General features: G+C 33.3%; 2 protein-coding genes across 2 annotated transcripts; one reads left to right on the forward strand and one right to left on the reverse strand.

Annotated features, from left to right (window-relative positions):
* Positions 1–336: 336 nt before the first annotated feature.
* Positions 337–6,214, forward strand: LOC134690653 (protein toll-like). The gene is made up of 2 exons (XM_063550647.1): positions 337–457; positions 3,932–6,214. The coding sequence occupies exon 2, from the start codon at positions 4,691–4,693 to the stop codon at positions 6,056–6,058; it is 1,368 nt and encodes a 455-aa protein (XP_063406717.1). The 5' UTR covers positions 337–457; positions 3,932–4,690; the 3' UTR covers positions 6,059–6,214.
* Positions 6,215–8,344: 2,130 nt separating this feature from the next.
* LOC134690654 (putative uncharacterized protein DDB_G0286901) lies at positions 8,345–19,173 on the reverse strand. Its single transcript, XM_063550648.1, has 6 exons — positions 18,997–19,173; positions 14,726–14,809; positions 13,933–14,073; positions 10,775–13,024; positions 9,418–9,510; positions 8,345–8,472 (listed from the first exon to the last, which is right to left on the reverse strand). The coding sequence occupies exons 1-6, from the start codon at positions 19,043–19,045 to the stop codon at positions 8,459–8,461; spliced, it is 2,631 nt and encodes an 876-aa protein (XP_063406718.1). The 5' UTR covers positions 19,046–19,173; the 3' UTR covers positions 8,345–8,458.
* Positions 19,174–21,830: the final 2,657 nt, after the last annotated feature.

Here is a 21,830-nt window from a genome sequence, read left to right on the forward strand (position 1 = left end):
TGATTGAATTGTTTCTTATTTGTTAAAATAAACATTTGATTGCCTTCCTGATGCCAATACTACTTACATAATTAAAACAAACGTTTCTCACCGACAAAAGTATGTTACACCCACTTTTAGAAAACAGTACGGGGAATATATAGTGAAAAACAAATTATAAAAAAGGTTTGTAAATGAATTGTGTGGTTTTTTTTCTGGATCTCTATTTTTAAAATAACGTTTGCTTCTCTGTGTTTAAAAAAAACAACATTATGGATGACGTAATGACGTAAATTGAATATAAATAAATATATGTATCTTTTTGTTATTGTAGGCCCGTTTCCTGTGTGTTACATGCAAACTGTCACTCTTTATAATTGTCACTTTCTAATCCACTTTTCAGTCTAGATTTTGTGATTAACACAAAAACACGATACCTTTAATGATTTCGTTTTTGGAGACTAAATTTGTCATGGAGGTAAGACTAGTATTTAGCAGCATTGTCGTCTTTGGAAATAGATAAAGCCTGAACATGTATAGGCCAATTAAACTGTTTAAATTGTCATTTGCATAAAACCTAACAGCTTTAATCTATTAAACAATTAGATATATATGAAGTGACATTTTTCAGAGTAAATGCTAGTTGAAACTATGTTCCATACACACAATAACAAAAGGTATGAATGCCAATGAGACATCTGTCCACACAATGGTTTGATTTATAGACAAAACAGTAAACGACAACACTGAAAAAAATGCCGGTTCTCAAGCAGTTGTTTTGTCTGTTTCGTTGATTGATAGCGTTTGTTTTTGTCAGTTTTTATAAAAAAACCTTTTTGAAACTTCCTTCGAGTTTAGTATTTTTGTTATAAAAATTTTTCATCTACAATTTCAAACTCAATATCAAATTCAAGTATTTATTGAATAGACGATTGTTACAGTCAGATGGACGCTGATATTGTGCAATGTTAAACAAATTAGGTAACGACAAATTGTAGGACCATAGATGTATATATGCGTATTACAAAAACATTTTGTTTGGTTTACATTTGTATATCCTAAAATTAAACTTTATAAACAAAACAACATCATTGTTAAAATTAGAATATGTCATCCTGTTTGAAATGAGTGCAGCCAAACTTCCAAACAGGATATTAATATATATGAAAGAAATAAGTAAATGTTGAAGTAGTGTGTGGTATTCATATCCTTGATTTAATCATTTACTAGTTATGCTTGAATTACGTTCATTAATTCTAAATAGTTATCAAAGGTACCAGTATAATAATTTAGTACGCTATACTCGCGTTTCGTCTACATAAGACTCATCCGTGACGCGCATATCAAAATATTTATAATGCCAAACAAGTACAAAGTTGAAAAGCATTGAGGATCCAAAATTCCAAAAACTTGTGCCAAATACGGCCAAGGTAAAAGAGGGACGAAAGCTACCAAAGGGACAGTCAAACTCATAAATCTAAAACAAACTGACAACGCCATGGCAAAAAAATGAAAAATACAAACAAAAAAACAATATTACACATGACACAACATAGAAAACTAAAGAATAAACAACACGAACCCCACCAAAAACTAGGGGCGATCTCAGGTGCTCCGGAAGGGTAAGCAGATCCTGCTCTACATGTGGCACCCGTCGTGTTGCTTATCTGATTACAAATCCGGTAAATAGTCTAATTCGGTAGGTCACATTCATGAAAGGGTTAGGGTTAGTTGATTGTAGTTACGACGTAAGGAACATATCCGATATAATTTGTGAAACGGTTATTCCATAACGGTCAACCAACTCGTGATGGCGTCCGTAAAATTTACGAAGGGATGTAATCTGTGCCTACGATCAGAAAATCCTTAGTTTTTCGAAAAAATCAAAGTTTTTTTAAATAGGAAATTTATAAAAATTAACGGCCTTATTTATGCACAAAAAATGAACGCAAAACTTATACATGAAACATAAACAAACGACAACCACTGAATTTGTAGGCTCCTGACTTGGGACAGGCACACACATACATAATATGGCGGGGTTAAACATGTTAGCGGGACCCCTACCCTCCCCTTAACTGGGACAGTGGTATAAGAGTACAACATAAGAACAAATTATAAAAATCAGTTAAAAATGGCTTTACCACAGGAAACAGAAATATCAACATCTATGACAAGACAGCTTTGATGTTGATATTTGGCTGTTGTCAAGTAGTTTCATTTGGTGAATATCATCAATACATTTTGTGAATTTCTGATCCTTTAACGAACAAAATAACCATCAAAATAACAGTAGGTTTTGTCAATTTTATCATTTTGAATTTAGACAGAACTTCACTGCATTGCCATACACTTTTCATCACAGTACAGTACAGTAATACATCTGATATCAAAAAGGGTGCAATTGGTGCCTATAGGAGTACCTACTATGTGTTTTAAAAATAAATTGCCGAAACGTACATAAATATTGTCTAGGAGAAAACTGACAGCTTTCATCATCTCGTTACTTTTTATATCGAGCATATACATCTTTTCATTGGAGGAGTGAAGACGACTTTAACCATTCGTAAATGTTACGGACACCATCACGAGTTGAGGATGCAATCAACAGTTTTTCCTATGACGTCATATTTTGAGGGACCATCTATAATTGACCCTTAGTGGTGTTAACGTTAATGAAGATACTTGTATAAAACTAGATATCATTAGAATCAGAATTTTCTCTAGTTTATGATGAAATAAAAATAAATTGTACTTTTAATAGTACCAAAAAGTTTTATCCAGAGAAAATGGGAAAAACATTGCCTAATCTATGCATAAAAAACATGAAATCAGGCCATGTGCACACCCATGCAGACATGATACATGCACATTTTTCATACTCAAAACTATGCATTTCATAGGTTTTTACCTGGTCTTTCTAAAAATTTATGCTTCAGGCTACATTCGCCTGCTCCGAAAAGAGCTACATTGGGTGCAAAATAAAATTAACGGTACTAATTTTCTTGCACCAGATGCGCATTTCGACAATACATGTCTCTTCAGTGATGCTCGTGGCCAAAATATTTGAAATCCAAAGCTTATATAAAAGATGAAGAGCTATAATCCAAAAGGTCCAAAAAGTATAGCCAAATCCATGAAAGAAATCAGAGCTTTGCACGAGGGAGATACATTCCTTAATTTATAATAATTTCTATCATTTTGTAACAGCAAATTTTAATAACACAAAAAATCCGTATTTTCATGCCAGTACCGAAGTACTGGCTACTGGGCTGGTGATACCCTCGGGGACTAATAGTCCACCAGCAGTAAATAAGTTTTGCACTTTTCACTGCCAAAAAAACAGGATGTTTACAGTTTGTCTCCCCTTAAAACATGTGTATTTAATCTAATTTTTAAAAAATATTTTAATCATTCAACCTGTTTTAATTGAAGCTAATAAACTTATTTTTACAATCAAATATAAAAAACATGATACTTTTTTACCAATTATGTTGATAAAAAGGGACTTTCCTCTAAGTCTATTTTTAGTTGGGGAATAACCCCTTGTTTTTTATACGAAACTGTTTATAGCACCTTGATTAACCGTTATGAAATAACCGTTTCACAGATGATATCGGAAATTCTATCATTACCATAATCAGCCTGGATATGCATGCTTCATGTCATGTACATCATGTACATCATCATCCCTTCATTTCTATAAATAGTAAAGTAAATGTAACTTGTTCTTACATTCAAATACAGCTGACAATTGCACACAAATCTGCAAAGCAAAGCATGAAGTATATGCTAATACAAATGAACACGGAACACTTAAGCACAGCAATACTTTTGTATATACGTACATTACTGTAGCCATCAAATAAAGAAATCAGGTACACCTTAAAAAAAAATCGGGACCAAATTGTTGCTCATTTCTTTTAAACTTTTGAATTAATTTTGTTTTCAGATTGCTTTGCTACTACTTTTAGTGATACCATTGACATCAAATGCAACTATAAAGGATAAGATGATTGTACCAGGACATTTTAAGTGGATAACAAAAGCGGTTTCGAGTAAAAACCTTATGTGTCCACTTACTTGTAAGACAACGACTGTACAACTCAGACCATTTGGTGGTTCTCCTATTATCCAATGTTGTACAGACCGATCACTTCCCATTTGGAAGATCGGTAAATTTAGAAGTTCAATCTGTAATCTCAATCTCAATGGCAATGGTAAAACTGGACAGTGCTCTACGAAAACAACATTCTATAAGTTAATTTTCAAAAATACAAACTCTACATTTATTCCAAATGGTTTTATGTATTATAATGAGACCGTTGAAATAGATTTTAGCAACAATGAAATTGAAAATATAACTTGATCAGATTTTGAATGCTTTCCTATTCTCGATACTTTGGATTTGTCAAGTAATAAAATTTCACAATTGGAGAATATAACATTCTTCAAACTACAGAATTTAAGAAAATTAGATTTATCATATAATGTCATACAGTATATAGAACCGAGAACATTTAGTTACCGACCCGGTTCGCTCCTGATTATCAATCTTCGTGGAAACATACTGAAAAGTATTGACGTTACAAATCTATACTTAGGTTACCGGTTTTCTGAAATTGATGTCGCCAGGAATAAAATCTCGAAAATTACAAATCAACTACAGTGGAAGAGTCCAAAATTAATAGGTGGCGGAAGCATAGATTTTATGAATAATAATTTTTCACACTTACCGTATATTAAAAATACAGGAATAACAAGTAAAACAATCTTAAGTGTATCATTCAGATATAGCCTCTATTTGGGAGGCAACCCTTGGTTTTGTGATTGCAAGTTTGCTTGGTTTATTCCGTCATTAAAATTAGCCAGCAAACATTTTAACGTAGGAAGTGACTGGGAATGCAAATATCCAATCAGTCTTAGGGGAGTATTGGCTGTTAATGTACCAGATGACCTTTTTGTATGCAATATATCAGTAGAACAAAAATGCCCACTAAGCTGTAACTGTTTTGAACAACCTTCCAGAAAACGTGTTGTTGTGAATTGTAGTCGTAGTACAAAGTACAAAATTCCAAGTGCATTCCCTCAACAGGATAATTTAGATATTGATCTTAGTCATAACTTTATAACGTTTTTCGAAAAGAGAGCATATTTGAATCGCACAGTCGCGATCAATTTATCATTCAATAAAATTAAAGTTTTAGATCCTCTCGTCTATGGAATTGAAACACTCAAACTTATCAACGTTGAAAACAATCAAATAATAGATCTGCATAGAAATGTACAGTATATGAAAAATGGACGAACAATTGTCATAGGCAACATTACAATTGAGTGTTCCTGTAGAAAGAAATGGATTGCAAATTGGTTGGAATATCAGAACAGGTTACTAGTAAGACATAATCGGATCGTATGTCGACAGAGGAATGATGAGTTAATAACATTATATATGATCAATAACTGTAGTTTTCGAAAGAAGCATTTAGCCTACGAGCAGTATCTAATTGTGGGTTTATTTTTAATTGTACTTATAGCTACATTTACTCGACTTTTTTTCAAATACGAAATATACTTATTTTTAAGGAAATGCAGACATAGATTTAAGTTAAATGTTATCAACCCTGTCGAGCAGTCGTCTACATTTGATATTTATATTTCATTCAGTGAAGACAAAGAAGACATCAGTAAATGGGTGATAGGTGTTTTAACGACACATTTAGAAACACGTGGTTTTAAAATTTGTTTACCGCCTAGAGATTTTGATTTGGGTGGAGTCCATGTTGATCAAATAATGACTCACACCGCCAGTTCAAAGAATTATGTAGTTGTGTTAAGTGATGATTATTTAAAAACACAATACCAAGTTATTGAATGGGGTCATATCTGGAACAATTACAAACGTAACATTAACAGTAACATTTTAGTCATTAATTATGACATGTTACATAGTAAAAACATCAAAGATCAGATATTAAAAGCTTTTCTGAGACTTAATTTTTCCATTGACTTTAGTAACTTTGATAAAAAATTATTGACGAAAATAGAAAACGAACTTAGAGTCAAAGCTCCGTGTTGAAGGCCGTACCTTGACCTATAATGGTTTTCTTTTATAAATTGTTAATTGGATGGAGAGTTGTCTTATTGACACTCATACCACATCTTTATATATCTATTTGGTGTAAGAGATGAAATGTTGTTATATCTTTAACATTTGAAATAAATGTAGCATTTTATTGCCTAAATTATGTTATGAATAGAAAGTGGTTTTATGTTAACGCTAATGAGACAGTTGTTTTTGTTGATTTTTTTTTCATTTTCAATTGTTTATTTTGTTTTTTACATTTATTTTGTTTTATTTTTTATAGTCGATATGATTTAAATGCTGTGGGTTTTTTTCATTTTCAATTGTTTATCTTTTTTACGTTTAGGTTTATTATTTTTTATAATAGATTTGATTTACTTTCATCACTAAAGGCCGTACAGTAACCTAAAACTGTTTTTGATCAACTTTATTTGTTACATAGTAAATAGTTATCTCATTGACAATTTCATCAGATTTTTAAAGACAGATTAGGAACTTTCTTATATGATCTACCGAATGAGACTTTCAACTGAGTTTGTACTAACATTAGCAACACGACGTATCCCACTTGTGGACACAGGTTCTGTTTCCCCTTCAAAAGCACATAAGATCAATCATAGTGTTTAGAAAGTTTCATGTTGCTTAGTCTTTGTTTTTTATGTAATGTTTTTTTGTACTGTTCTTTGTCTGTTTGCCGTTTTCTTCTTTAGCCTTGGAGTTGGCAGTTTGTTTTTTACGTTGTAGTTTTATGGTCACTTTGATATAAAAGAGGGACGAAAGATACCAGAAGGACAGAAAACTCATAAATCGAAAATAAACTGACAACGCCATGGCTAAAAATGTAAAAGACAAACCGACAAAAAATAGTACACATGACACAACATAGAAAAATACAGAACAGGCAACACGAACCCCACCAAAACAATGTGATCTGGAATGGTGAGCAGATCCTCCTCCACATGTGGCATCCTTCGCCTGTTGTTAAGCCTGCTCAGACTATTCTGAGATCTCCAAATATTGTTTAATTAAGCTGATTTTAAATGATTGTTAAATAACCACAAAACACGATCATGTTAACAAATGTCACCGTAAGACCTTTAACAATAAAAACTTAACGTATAGTAAGATATAAAAGTCATCAATTTGACATAAGTAACATCACAGAAATACTGATCTCCGAGGATAATTCAAAACGGAATGCTGCTGTTCAAATGGTAAAATCAAAAGCTCAAACACATCGAACGAATGTAAAACAACTCTCATATTCCTGACTTGGTACAGGCGTTATTTATGTAGAAAATGGGGTTCGAACCTGGTGTTATAGCTAGCTTAACCTCTCACTTGTATGAAAGTCGTATCAAATTCCATTATATCACGATGCGTGAAAAAAAAGATGATTTGTGTAAAAATGTCGAAAACAGAGGTACACAATTGTGTTATAATCTTATTCTCTATAAGACCAAACAAATATTTAACAAATGTGTTTGATTTACAGGCGAACTTGATGCGACTGCCATACAAGTGAAAGGTTTAGATAGCTATCAAACCAGGTTTGATCCACCAGTGTCTACATAAGAAAATGTCTGTAGCAAGTCAGGAAAATGACAGTTGTTATCAACTCATTTAATGTGTTGTATGTTCTATTGATTGTGCATTTGAAGACAAAATTTTCGTTTTGAATTTTCCTCGGAGTTCAGCACTTTTGTGATTTTACTTTTTACTCAAAATATGTTGTAATATACATTGCTAAACATTTTGTGCAAATACAAATAATGTGTAAAGTGGTACTTGAATGTATACGTGATTGTACTCTGAAATCAGAACTTATAACCAAATTAAATGAAATGAAATGTCACAAGGGTTAACCCACGATTTTTTCTTATAATGTCCTGAACAAAAATAAGGAAATGGGAATTGTTATCTTATTGTTCGTTTCTGTGTGTGTTGGTTATTGTCGCTTTGGTTTATTTTTGCAAATTAGTGTTTCTATTGTTTCGTTGTTTTCCTCTTATAGTTGATGTGTGTCCCTCATTTTTAGTTTGTAACCTGGATTAAATTTCTCTTGGACGGTTTATGACTTTTGGTCAGCTGTATACTAATGTTTCCTTTATCTTAAGAATTACATTGTGTTACATTTCTATCTCACAAAACAAACAGTTTGTTGTCTCATTGAAAATCATACCACATCTTCTTTTTTGGTACGAAATCAAACTCCATCGGTTACTTACTCAGATTGAAGCTGTAATAAGGTGTTTTCAAAACTTTTTTTAAAGCAGAGTATACAGTTTATGTTTTTTATTTTATTTTATACATTTTTCATGATAAGTAATTTGTTCACGTCTTTGAATTGTAGACTGGTGACTTGTTGTACAACATGGCCATTACCAATATACATTATGGTTTGGTTGCTGAAAGAAAATAAAACGAAATATAAAAGTTAATATTCTCTTTCAATGATATTATTATTTGTATCCATCAAAGGTTTTTATCACTTAGTATTATTCATTGAAATAGGCCTTTTAATAAAAATAAAAAATAATAATGATAATATTAGTTCACTCTTTTGTGTGTCATATAATTTGAAACATACCACTGGTACATGTGGTATACACAAATTACACAGATTTCGGCCTGGTATTAATAGTAAGGGCTTTTCCAAAACTAATGCTGTGGAGTGGGAAGGAATGCACTTTTATTCAAATTTGATGGGTGGTTGTTATTTAAGAAAGATTGCTTGAACATTTAAGTGAAATATCCTATTTTGAATATATGCATGGGGGGGGGGGGGGGGGTCAAATAAATGTGCCTTCCTTCTACCCCCTATTACATTTAATTTTGGAACATACCTTAGTGTGATGACTTGATTTGTTATGGAAATAAAGACATTGACATCATAATAATACATATTTATTCATATTTTAAAATGTGCAGCGTTTGTGTAGTCATCGATGTATTACCAAAGTATTTATATACATTGGTGCAGTACAAATGTGAAAATGTGTAGGCCTCGTGTTTGTTGTGTGATTCTTTGTTTTAGATGCATTGGCTTCAAACCCGTTTTTTTAACAGAATACATGACTTTATCTGTATCATTAATGACTTTTATGTTATACTTAATCTAAAATATAAAGTTTAACAGTTAATATATATACACATGATACAGTAACACATTGAGGCAGTCACCAAAGGATTATATCAAAGTCTTTTGTCTTTTTTCATGACTGACACTATTTCTGATTCATCATGAAATCATGTTCAATTTCAAGTTTCTTTTCGTGCAAGAATGCACGAATTTGTAAGACAGTACTAAATGATGTTGTTGTTGTTGTTGTTGTAGTAGTATGGCTACTTACCACTACAAATAGAATAGTCACAAATTGGACAGAAATCCATATCATATGACTGACAATCTGCTGGACATGTGGCACCATCATACGGGGGACAGCCTAATGAAATAAAAAAAAATAAAAAAGTATATTCGTTAGAGGTATAAATGACAGTTTCCTATTGTAACATGATTGCTGTTAATTGCATTTAATGTTATGAACTCTAGCTGTTCTATATTGAATGAGTGAGAGAATAAAAAACTAAAGTCTCGTGAAGTGTTGTCAGTCATACCACATCTTTGTTTTCTTGTTAAAGAACTTTTCAGCATTTGATTAGTAAATATGTATTGATACTTTTGATCTGCATTACAAGTAGTGTTCTTGTCTTTTATTTTAAAGTTCATCCTTTGAAATGTAATATAAATGTCACAGTCATAAAGTCTGCAGACCTTAATTATGAGAATGATGGTGAGATCAAAAATATAAAAAAAAGCGCGAAGCCGAATGTTGCACAGGGTATTTAATTATACCAGCCGTTCAGTCGATAAGTGTGACGATTATAAAATTGTGAAGTTAAACTCTCTTTATGTTTGGAATTTTTAAAAGTATGGAAGAACCTCCGAAACAAAAGATTTTTTTTTGCTTTAGCCGGCATGCATTTCATTGGTATGTTTCACCTTATTATTATAACCTTTAATATGAATTCTCAAGAGAAGTTACATTATCTACAAAAAAAAGTATCAGCAAATACGTCTAAGAGATGAAATTGTAACTGATAAATTTTTATTTTAATAATCTATCTTTTGATTTTATAAAAAAAAAAAAAAAAAAAATGCGTCATCATCTTACATTTTCTAAATGTTGTGCTGTTTTCACACTTCTTGAGCGGTGTGATAAGAATATTTCTCCTCACTAGTGAAAAATCTGTTCTCGGCAAATGATTAGTTTAAATTTAATTGTGACGTTAAATTTTCTTGGTTTCTTCTGATATTCCCTATTGTGACGTCACGAAAAAAGGCGCCAATGTCTGTGATGTCACATATAAATCACACAACTGTCTTCAAATATTTGATAATGAAGGGTAAAAATCATTCTACCTCTACATTTCGTGTATTACAGTATTTCTCCACTCTCAACAGTTAAATTTTTAAATATTTAAAAAGCTCGGCAAGCCTCGCACTTTAAATATTAAAACTTAACTATCTCAGCTGGAGAACTATTGTAACACACTTGTTGCAGTTGTGGAATCTATATTTTAATTTATCGATATGTTTGATACATCATATTGTTACTATCAGCTAATTTTGACAAAAAGTGTCTTTCGGTATCTCATTTAAATATTTCTTAAAATATTCAAAAACCTTATTTTCACATGTATACTGACCTGGTGTTGTTGTTTTGAGGATAGTGTTTGCCATCGGTGTCGTAACTTTATGTTTGACTACTGCGTCAGTATTTGTAACGACTGTAGGTGGCGTTGGCCCGGCGGTGTTGCCAGGCATTGTGGGGGGTGTCGGTCCAGCAGTACTTCCTGGCATTGTAGGTGGCGTAGGTCCAGCACGTGTTGTTTGAGCATGCGTAGTTGGAGGTATCGTTGGAGGAGTTGGTCCTGGACGATGTGTTTTCACCAATTTATGTGTTGTAGATGGTGCTTTGGTCGTTGGTGGGATGGTTGGAGGTGTTGGACCAGGACGATGTGTTTTCACCATTTTATGTGTTGTAGATGGTGCCTTGGTAGTTGGGGGTATAGTTGGTGGAGTTGGACCAGGTCGGTGAGTTCTATGAATTTTATGTGCTGTAGATGGCGCTTTGGTCGTTGGTGGGATGGTTGGAGGTGTTGGACCAGGGCGGTGAGTTCTATGATTTTTATGAACGGCTGTTGTTGGTTTTGGTGTTGTGCTAGTAGGCTTGTTGGTCGTTGGTTTTGGTCTCTGAGTTGTTATTATTTTCTGTACAGGCTTGGTCCTGTGGATATGATGATGATGGGGTGTAGGTGTTGGTTTTTGGGTCGTTGTCGGTTTTTGTGTAGTTGTAGGTTTTTGGGTCGTTGTCGGTTTTGGAGTAGTTGTAGGCTTTGTGGTCGTTGTCGGTTTTGGTGTAGTTGTGGGTCTTTGGGTTGTAGTCGGTTTCGGTGTAGTCATACGTTTAGAAGTATGGATTTTAACAGCTGATGTTGACGCATGAGCACTGCTTGATGATTGTTTGTTTGAATTGTTACTATTATTAGCTGTATTTGAACTTTGGTTGGTATTTTGATTAGATGTACTATTCTTTGAAGCTGCATTTTGATTTGCTGTATTTGAATTAGAATTTACGTTCTGTGCGGTTTGTTTGTTGTTATTTGACATTTGATTTGCTGTATTGCTGGTATTTGTATTCGTTGTCGAAGAATTTTTATTAGATGAGTTTGCTGAATTCGCAGTATTTGTGATAGAAGAAGAATTGCTTGTATTTGTACTGTTCTTGCCAGAACTGCTGTTGCTTTGGTTGCCTGGATTGGAATTTGTATTTTTGGCTCCACTATTGTTCGTGCTTGATTGCGAAGCATTGTTGCTGCTACCGGAATTTTTAGCTGACGAATTGAGTTTACCAGAGTTATTAGCATTAGACTGTGTAGTACTGTTGCTACTATTTGAGTTATTACTTGAAGAGGTCTGCTTTCCAGCGTTATTTCCCTTATTTCCATTGTTATTCAGACTGTTGTTAGTAGTACTACTGTGTGTTTCAGTGTGTGTACTAGTATGTGAACTGGTATTGTTTCCTCCCTTTCCACCATGACCATTCGTGCCATTAGTATTTGTATTGCTGTCAGTAGAACTGCTACTGCTGCTGCTTGAACTACTACTTGAGCTACTTGAACTAGATGAATTTTTACCTCCATGACCCCCTGCGCCACCAGTGTGTGTTTCTGTGTGTGTATTACTTGTATGAGACTCCGTATGTATGGTACCCCCATTAGACCCATTAGTATGTCCTTTAGTGCCATTATGACCACTGGTTCCATTGTTATTAGTAGTAGTACTTGTTTGACTACCATTTTGGTCGGTATTAGTTACAGTATGTGTATTGTTGTTTCCATTACCCCCATTGCCGCCGGTGTGTTTCCCACCGTTAGTATGGGTTTCAGTATGTGAACTGCTGGTATGTGTCTCAGTATGAGTTGTTGTTCCATTATTCCCATTGCCATTCTTAGTACCCGAAGTTCCGCCATTATTCGAGGAAGAGCTGGAAGAGCTATGACTCTCGGAATGCGAGCTGCTAGATTGAGAAGATGAATTCCCATTGCCACCAACTCCGCCAGATACAGTGTTAGAAGAGGAACTATTATTGCTACTTGTGTTGGCCATATTCGCTTTCGAGTTACTTTGGTTTTGCTTGCTTCCATTGTCATGTGTATTCATATCTTTTGTCGTGTATTGTGTTTTGGTTGTTGCTTGCATCGTCGTCGTCGGCATTGTTGTTGTTTCGGTCGTAGTCGACATTGTTGTTGTAACGGTCGTCGTCGGCAGTGTTGTTGTGATGGTCGTCGTCGGTATTGTTGTCATCTCCGTCGTTGTCGGTACGGCTGTAGTTTCTGTCGTCGTTGGTAATTCTGTTATCGGTGCAATTGTCGTAGTTTGATCATTTTCTCTACCTTATAAAAATAGAATAAATCTAATAATTTAAAATTATGATATCACAGATTATATCTGACCATATCTCTTTCTGGTGATATTTACATAACAATTTATAAAACACAATACTCAATTATGTATTCTGTTATCTATCATTGTATATGTTAATATCTTTGCCTTACTCTTGATCTTTCTTTTCATTGATTTGTTCCAGTTTTAAAATGTATATCTTTTGGTCTATTCATTCCTTTTACTTTCTGTTCTGTAATTAGTTCATCTTTTATTCATTTCGTTCAATATTAAACTAATATTCATTATACAAAGAATTCATTTCTTTGTTACCAGTTCTTAAACGTTATCACTGGTTATGTGCAGTTTGTTATAGTTTGTTAACACAGGCACTTGTCTCCAAAACAAAATTCCTATATACCTTAATATAACATTAAGGTATATAGGAAAAAAAATTGGAGACAAGTGCCTGTGTTTGTTAAACGTTATTTGTAAGTAGACAGAAATGCATCGTTTAATCAGTGTTTACTGTCTCTGTTTGGACTGTCACAAAATGTATGCACGTGTTGTTGTTATTTAAACTTATTTTACGGAATAACGCATCTTTAGAAGAGTTACAGACACAGAAGACATCGTTCCTCTATGCATATTTAATTTCCTTGTCAGTTCGTCGTCTAGATCTTCATCAGATGAATGTATGAGGATACTGCATGATGTTAAAGCCTTTTTTTTAAATAACAGCAATGAAAGAAAGGAGGGTATGCCGTAATACCTAAATTAGAGTAATTTTAGACATTATTTTGAGTAATGACAATCGAAAACATACCTCTTATTTAGTAAGAAAGGGCTTGTAAGCCTGTTTAGACAAAAAAAATATAACAGATTCACAGAGTAATCTACCCCTTAAATAACTACTTACCGATTGATTCTTTACACTTCATGCATCCTTTAAGAGGGTCAATGGTGACGTTCTTTGCTCCACATCTGAACATGGTAACAAGAGAGTTCATTTCACAAGGACTATTCATCATATTTATCAGGGATAACAATTGTACAATATCTGAAATGAAGAGCAAACATTAAAACACAAAAAAAAACGGTTGTCAAAGTTTTCATTTGTTAAAAATTGTACCTGACTATTTCTTTGAGTTAAATTCCCAGTTACCGTCCTCCAATTAAATCTGTGTGTGTGTCGGGGGATTAAATAATGCAATTGCTTTTATTTAACTAGATGTCATGCTGTAAAATTGTTTGATTAAAAATGATCCAACCACTTTGAATGCGGCTGTTTTTATTTAATGTTTTCACTGCTTAGTGTTCAATGCTAGATCTCTGACCAGACATTAATGAAATAGTTTGTCTCTAAATAAACAGATGGTCAATTATGTCATTGTACTGTCACTACCATGGTAATTACATTTATTAATGTTGACTTCTTTTTCATTTGTTTGTTTAAATGTGTAGGTTAAAGCAGGAAATTGGAAACCTCAGGTAACGGATAAGGCAGGTTGCACTGTAGTAAGTCAATGATCTATAAATGTTTTTAATTGTGAAACAAATGTTATTTACAGTGTAGGTAATTTGTATCTAATTTTTATTTTTTTATTTTCACTGCTAATTTCAGCGGTATTTTGGCTTAGATACGTATCAAGTCTTAGAATGAGAACACGTTTAAATGTTCTGACCAGAGATCAATATAACAATAAACGTACTATTATTATTATTGTTGCATCCACATCCACATCCTCCTTCGGGTTTCATCAGGTGACATAGTACGTTTCCACATAAATCCACTTCTGAAAAATAAAGATATACATCAGGTGACATAATACATTATTATACTGCATTATAAAATGCCATACGTTCATCGTCTTATTAATCAGGAAAGACAAAATCTTAATTTGACCATGATATTTGATTACAGATTAATGTCTATCACGAGTACTATTGATTTACTGATAAAAGTAAAATGTGGATCAAGAATACTTGAAAATATATCGGTACAGATAAGCTAGTCAGTTTGTCGTGGACCACAGAAACTGATAGGAACAAAATATGCATTACGAATACTTGAACATTTATCGGTAAAGATAAGTGGTCAGTTTGCCTTGGACCACATCAGCTGATGAATGTAAAATAACCATCACGAAAAGCAACAAAAGTGAAGTGGAATGTTTACATTTTTATCACCAATATAAATGTTGACAGAATTAGAGAAAATGACGTTATATTGACAGACAGTCACAGATACGTGGAAATATCTTTATCTATATTTGTTCCCACAAATCATAATCTTTCAGTCAGTTTAATTGAAGTCTGTAGCTGGCATGTCAGTTAACTGCTAGTAGTCTGTTGTTATTTATGTATTATTGTCATTTTGTTTATTTTCTTATGTTACATCTTCTGACATCAGACTCGGACTTCTCTTGAACTGAATTTTAATGTGCGTATTGTTATGCTTTTACTTTTCTACATTGGTTAGAGGTATAGGGGGAGGGTTGAGATCTCACAAACATGTTTAACCCCGCCGCATTTTTGCGCCTGTCCCAAGTCAGGAGCCTCTGGCCTTTGTTAGCCTTGTATTATTTTAATTTTAGTTTCTTGTGTACAATTTGGAAATTAGTATGGCGTTCATTATCACTGAACTAGTATATATTTGTTTAGGGGCCAGCTGAAGGACGCCTCCGGATGCGGGAATTTCTCGCTACATTGAAGACCTGTTGGTGACCTTCTGCTGTTGTTTTTTTATTTGGTCGGGTTGTTGTCTCTTTGACACATTCCCCATTTCCATTCTCAATTTTATTTTTATTGTTCCAACCTGTCTCTTTGCACTCATGATGTACATCTAAACTTAACATTGGTTGTCGTTTGTTTATGTGGTTCATAAGTGTTTCACGTTTCTTGTTTTATATAGATTATACCGTTGGTTTTCCCGCTGGAATGGTTTAACACTGGTAATTTTTGGGCTCTTTATAGCTTGCTGTTCGGTGTGAGCCTAGGTTCCGTGTTGGATAAAATTGAAAATGGAAATGGGGAATGTGTCAAAGTGAAAACAACCCGACCACAAAGCAGACATCAGCAGAAGGTCACCAACAGGTCTTCAATGCAGCGAGAAATTCTGCCTTCACCTATAATGGTTTACTTTTATAAAAGTATTGTTGCACAAAATGTTGGTTATCGTTCAATCTCGAATTGTTCATGAAAGATGCTGCTTTTTGCTGAAAATTTTTGGTTGATGATTTTTGTTATAGTTCAAACGTTGCATACCCATATTATTTGCTAAATAGTGGCGGTCTGTCTGAATTGTACTAGACCGATTCTCAGAGCTGAATTTGTCACACTGATTTAGACACGTTTTAAGTTTGGTTTTTTTTTTTTTTAACTTTCGGTGTAAAGCGTTGCCTGACCTTTCACGATCAAGTTTGATGAAAATTCAATAAAATTCAAAGTTTTCATGAACAAATTAACGCTGTTATGGGAAGAACATACTTTTATTTTACTGTACTATCAGATTCACCAAAGATTAAATTTCAAATATAATCATGATATATTGTAATATGACCATTATAGGTACAAACAGCGTGTTTTTTTACTAATTTTTCCATAAAACATGCATTGCGCCTTTTGTGTTTTTTTTCGTAAAGTGCTGCATATTTTCTGTAAATTAATGGACAGTAATGTTAAGGAAGTTAAACCATTTTGACAGACGTATTTTTGTGTTCGGATGTGTTCCGAGTTTTGAAAATTAAGCGATTTTTTAAAGATTCTGACCTAGAATTTACATTAAAATTCTTTCACGATCCGGTACCAGAGCTTTCACGATCGTCTCGCAATACTTGACCACCGTTAGATATTCTTTCACGATCATTTCTCTACTTTAACCAAATGACATCCGTGCTGATAGTAACTTCGGAACGGCTTATATCTGCGTAAATCCAGACCAAAGGAAGAGACTGGTCCATTGAGCCGTATTAAACTCTGAGACAAATTAATACAAAGTTTAAAATATTTGTGATATGAGGTATAAATGTAATACCGTGCATTAGCTGATTTCGGCATATCAACAAAGTAACACAAATAAAATCGTTCTTGTTATTGTTTTAGCCTTCTGAAGGGATAAAAATGAAGAAAAAAAATATAAGTTCAAGAGTTAAATAATAACTGCAAACCCGTGATTTACAATATTTGGCCAATTTCGTTAAAAAAAAATACATCATCAGATAAAATTTGTTTTATTTAATATAAAAAAGAAGATGTGGAAGTATTGCCAATGAGACAATCCCATACCGCATAGTCAGCTATAAAAGTCCCCGATGAGACAATGTAAAACAATTCAAACGAGAAAACAAACGGCCTTATTTATGTAAAAAAATGAAGTCAAATTTATATCAGATTAAAATATTTTTGCTCTGCTTGGTTCAAATTCAGTTAGATTTTGGAGGAGAACCTCTTTCCTTTATTCAAAATAAGCTATTTTTGGAAGGCATGCGCGAAATCACCGGACATTGGAGGAACTCTCAGAATAGGGTTTCCTAATTTTGGACACGCATTACACAAAACCTTGAGGGTGACCCCATACAAACAGAAGATTTTATAAAATAAAAGTATGTTATGAATGTGTTCACACAATATTATCCATTTACTGGTTTTATCTGTTGAATGAAGTGAAGTCTATAAGTTACAGGTTTAAACATATTTTATTTGCGTAAATGTGCAAAAGGGATGAGACACAAGTTAATCAAACTTATAAAGTCTTAGTATAAAGTCTTAGGTGTGCGGATACACCGGACTGCACCGTAGTGTTGTGTACTTCCTTTTAAATTTGTCTTTGAAACAATTTTTTCCATAGAAAACGCCATTCATTAAAAATATCCAAATTTTGAGATCGTTATCAAAAAGTGACTCATACGATTTCGCGCATGCTAAGTCGACGTTTGGGTGTTGTTGGTTTTTTTCAACATATTTTAATTGAGTTTTACTGATAATTGCTAATAAATTTCTGCAACTTAAGTATATCAACAGATTTTGGTGTAGCGTAGCGTCAACGAGAAATTCAAGAGGTGTTTTAGGACAGGTGCAAACAACTGCTGCGGGTTTAAACGTTTTAATGGTACCAAACATTCATCCTTATCTGTATAAAAAATAGTGTAAACCTCACAACATAGAAAGACACACTCTAAAATATCAATGGAAATGGCTTAATTGAGTCAAAAGACAAATTAACACAAGTGAATGAATAAATTTGATTTATGATACAAAATCAAAATGAAGAGAAAGATTAAAAGGGTGTGGGTGTGTATCTTGGGGGGTGGGGGCATATAATTATTCTTATTCTAAAACCAACTATGTTTCCCATATCACTTTTCGAGACACGAATCGGGCTATACATCAAATCATCATACATGTAGATATCAGGATTGAAATTTTGTATTTGCGCGAGACACGCGTTTTGTCTACTAAAGACTCAACAGTGACGCTGGAATAAATTTTTTTTAAAAGGCCAAATTAAGTACGAAGTTGAACAGCATGTAGGACGAAAAAGTTCTTAAAAGATTTGCCAAATAGAGATAATATAATCAATTTAAGAGGTAGGAAAGGCCTTATTATTTCAAAAAACAAAGTTTTCTAAACAGTTGATTTATAATTATGACCATATCTATGATAGCAATGATAATTCATGTCAACGCAGAACACAACACAGAAGTGTTGACTACTTGGCTATAATACCGTATAGCGGGTTATTTTCGCGGAGTAAAATTGCTAGCTTATTTTCGCGGATGGAAACAAAATCGCCAAAATATATTCCGCAAAATTAAAAATGTACATGCAAAGGTATTGATAAAAGTTTTGAATCCGCCAAAAATAATAGCAACTAAAATATTACGTATACCTTATGCAATGAAAATCGCGAAATTTTACCCCCGACAAAATAACCCACTATACGGTATCCATAATCTCTTTTTAAAATTATGTTTTTTCTTACCTTGCAACAACAATCCCGAAAAGAGAACAATTGCCAAAATCAACTTCATTGTTTCGATTTTTTGCAAAAACTGGTCTCTTGTTGGTCCAAGTATCACTTGATGTTTGACCCATTCACGTTTGTATCTCTATAAATATATCTCTAATGTTGACCGCAGTGTCGTAACGTTCAACAGGTGCGTGTAAAGATACAGAGGTGTATCTCTTATTGTCTCTGGAAATACAGCGGGTATCTGTATGTTATCAATAAGTACTTCTATAGTACTTATGTGTACTTTTATAGTTAGAGATGTTAGGTCAGAAGGTGACCAAGGACAAAAAAATACTACATTACAAAAGTCAAAAGGCATAAATTAACCTGAACATGTTTTGTAAAGGAGAATAAAATTGAGAATGGAAAAGGCTTTTTTACGACTTCCAGGTCAAAAACTCTTTATATATATTAACACAACATTACGAGATTTGTTTTTTAAACACCAGGATAAAATTATTTGTTTTCCATTATTCTCACACAGACATGTTTTGCATTTTTATTTTCCTTTATTTTTTGGCATTTAATTTTTATACAAAATACATTATATCTCAATATTTAGTTCAAATATTAACAATAAGAAGTGAGGGGAAGCATAAATACCCTTTTTTATTATAAAATCGTATTGACAAGAGCAAAAACAAATGTATGTACCTGTCCCAAGTCAGGAGCCTGCAATTCAGTGGTTGTCGTTTGTTTATGTGTTACATAAAATTGAAAATGGAAATAGGGAATGTGTCAAAGATACAACAACCCGACCCTAGAACAGACAACAGCAGAAGGTCACAAACAGGTCCGCAATGCTACACATATACAAATATAAACCAGTTGTTGGCATGACACGGGTTATGTTCTTCTGATATATGTTATAATTGTATGATACTAAACCCCTCACGGGGAGGATTGTGCCTGATATTCATATGATGAAGACATAACTTTTCAATCAGTTTTAAGTTTGAAATTTGGAGCAGGCATGTCAGTTAACTGCTAGTAGTCTGATGTTATTTATGTATTATTGTCATTTTGTTTATGTTCTTTGGTAACATCTTCTGACATCACACTCGGACTTCTCTTAAACTGAATTTTTATAGCTGGCTATGCGGTATGGGCTTTGATCAGTTTTAAAGGCCGTAAGGTGACCTATAGTTGATAATTTCTGTGTCGTTTTTGTCTCTTGTGGAGAGTCGTCTCATTGGCAATCATACCATATCCTCTTTTATAACTAATAAGTTAAAGTACTAAAGCATATTACTAAGAGAGTACAAACTCGAACAGCCATCTCCTCTGTAAAAAAACATACACACAAAACCAAAGACATACAACAACAAAATACACGTATTCCAGATAGCCAGAAATGGTACAAACACAGACATACAATATATAGAAATAAAAAACACTCAATTTGCTTATATGTCTATATACACGAGACGCGCAACTGTCGTACCAATTTAAAAGTATCATATATATATATATATGTGGTGTAAGTGCCAATGAGACAAAACTCCATCCAAATAACAATTTATAATTGTAAATTATTAAAGGTCAATGTACGGCCTTCAACACGGAGCCTTGGCTCACACCGAACAACAAGCTATATAAAGGGCCTCAAAATTACTAGTGTAAAGCCATTCAAACGGAAAACCCAACGGTCTAATCTATATAAAAAACGAGAAATATCTTTGTTTCATAGTTTTCTTCTCGGTCGTATAATTTTTGAATGAAAAGGAGCTGTTATGTGCTGTGGTATAACACAACTCACTGTGCACAGAAGAAAAGGTCTCCAGTCAGTTTAAATACATTATAAAAAAACAATTTAAATATGTATACATTGTTTTTTAGCCGTGGCGTTGTCAGCTCATTTTCGATCTATGAATTTAACTGTCCCTCTGATATCTTTCGCCTTCCTTTTAATGATTTCCAATGCGACAACTTTCCACCCAAATACCGATAAAGTGTAAGTAAGCAATTATAGGCAACCGCATGGCCGTCTATAAACCGACATGCAAATTATGTAGCAATTTAAATGTGAAAACATACGTCCCAATGTATAACAAAAGACACGTAACGACAACCAATGAACTACAGGCTCCAAACTTCAGATAATATTATAAAGAATGCGGAGGATAAAACATGTATGTTAGTGCTTAACTCTCCCTCAACCTGGGGTACTATTGTTACAGCACAACGTAAAAACAAACTACGCATCAGCAAGGGAAAAACAAAACATAATAAACAATTCCGAAAACACAACATTAAAAACAATTCAGAAAACACAACATTAAAAACAATTCAGAAAACACAACATAATAAAAAATTAAAAAAACACAACAGTAAAAACAATTCATAAAACACAACATTAAAAACAATTCAGAAAACACAACATTAAAAACAATTCAGAAAACACAACATTGAAGACTGAAGACTGAGCAAAACATATCCTACCAAACACCAAACATCAAACACCAAACACCGAACATCAAAATAGAACAAATGACAGAGTTCAAAAACCTGGACAAAATATGGTGGGTTAAGTGTTTTGTTTGTTAGTATCTTTATTGATACCGATGAGTGTTTTTCTTTATCATGTAAGGAGTTAACCTTATATATGACCCTGGAAAAATATTTAACCCTCTAAAGACACAGATATCAAAAATTAAACGAGATAATTTGAACAGATATAGTTACGACTTAGGATTTTCTTATCCCAGGCATAGATTACTTTTAAAAGTCGTATTTGACACAACCTTTTGCAATTTTGGGGTTGCAATGCTCTTCAACTTTGTAGTTGTTTTTAGTTTTTTTTG

This window comes from Mytilus trossulus, chromosome 11 (genome assembly GCF_036588685.1).
Source record: "Mytilus trossulus isolate FHL-02 chromosome 11, PNRI_Mtr1.1.1.hap1, whole genome shotgun sequence".
In the NCBI taxonomy this organism is placed as follows: domain Eukaryota; kingdom Metazoa; phylum Mollusca; class Bivalvia; order Mytilida; family Mytilidae; genus Mytilus; species Mytilus trossulus.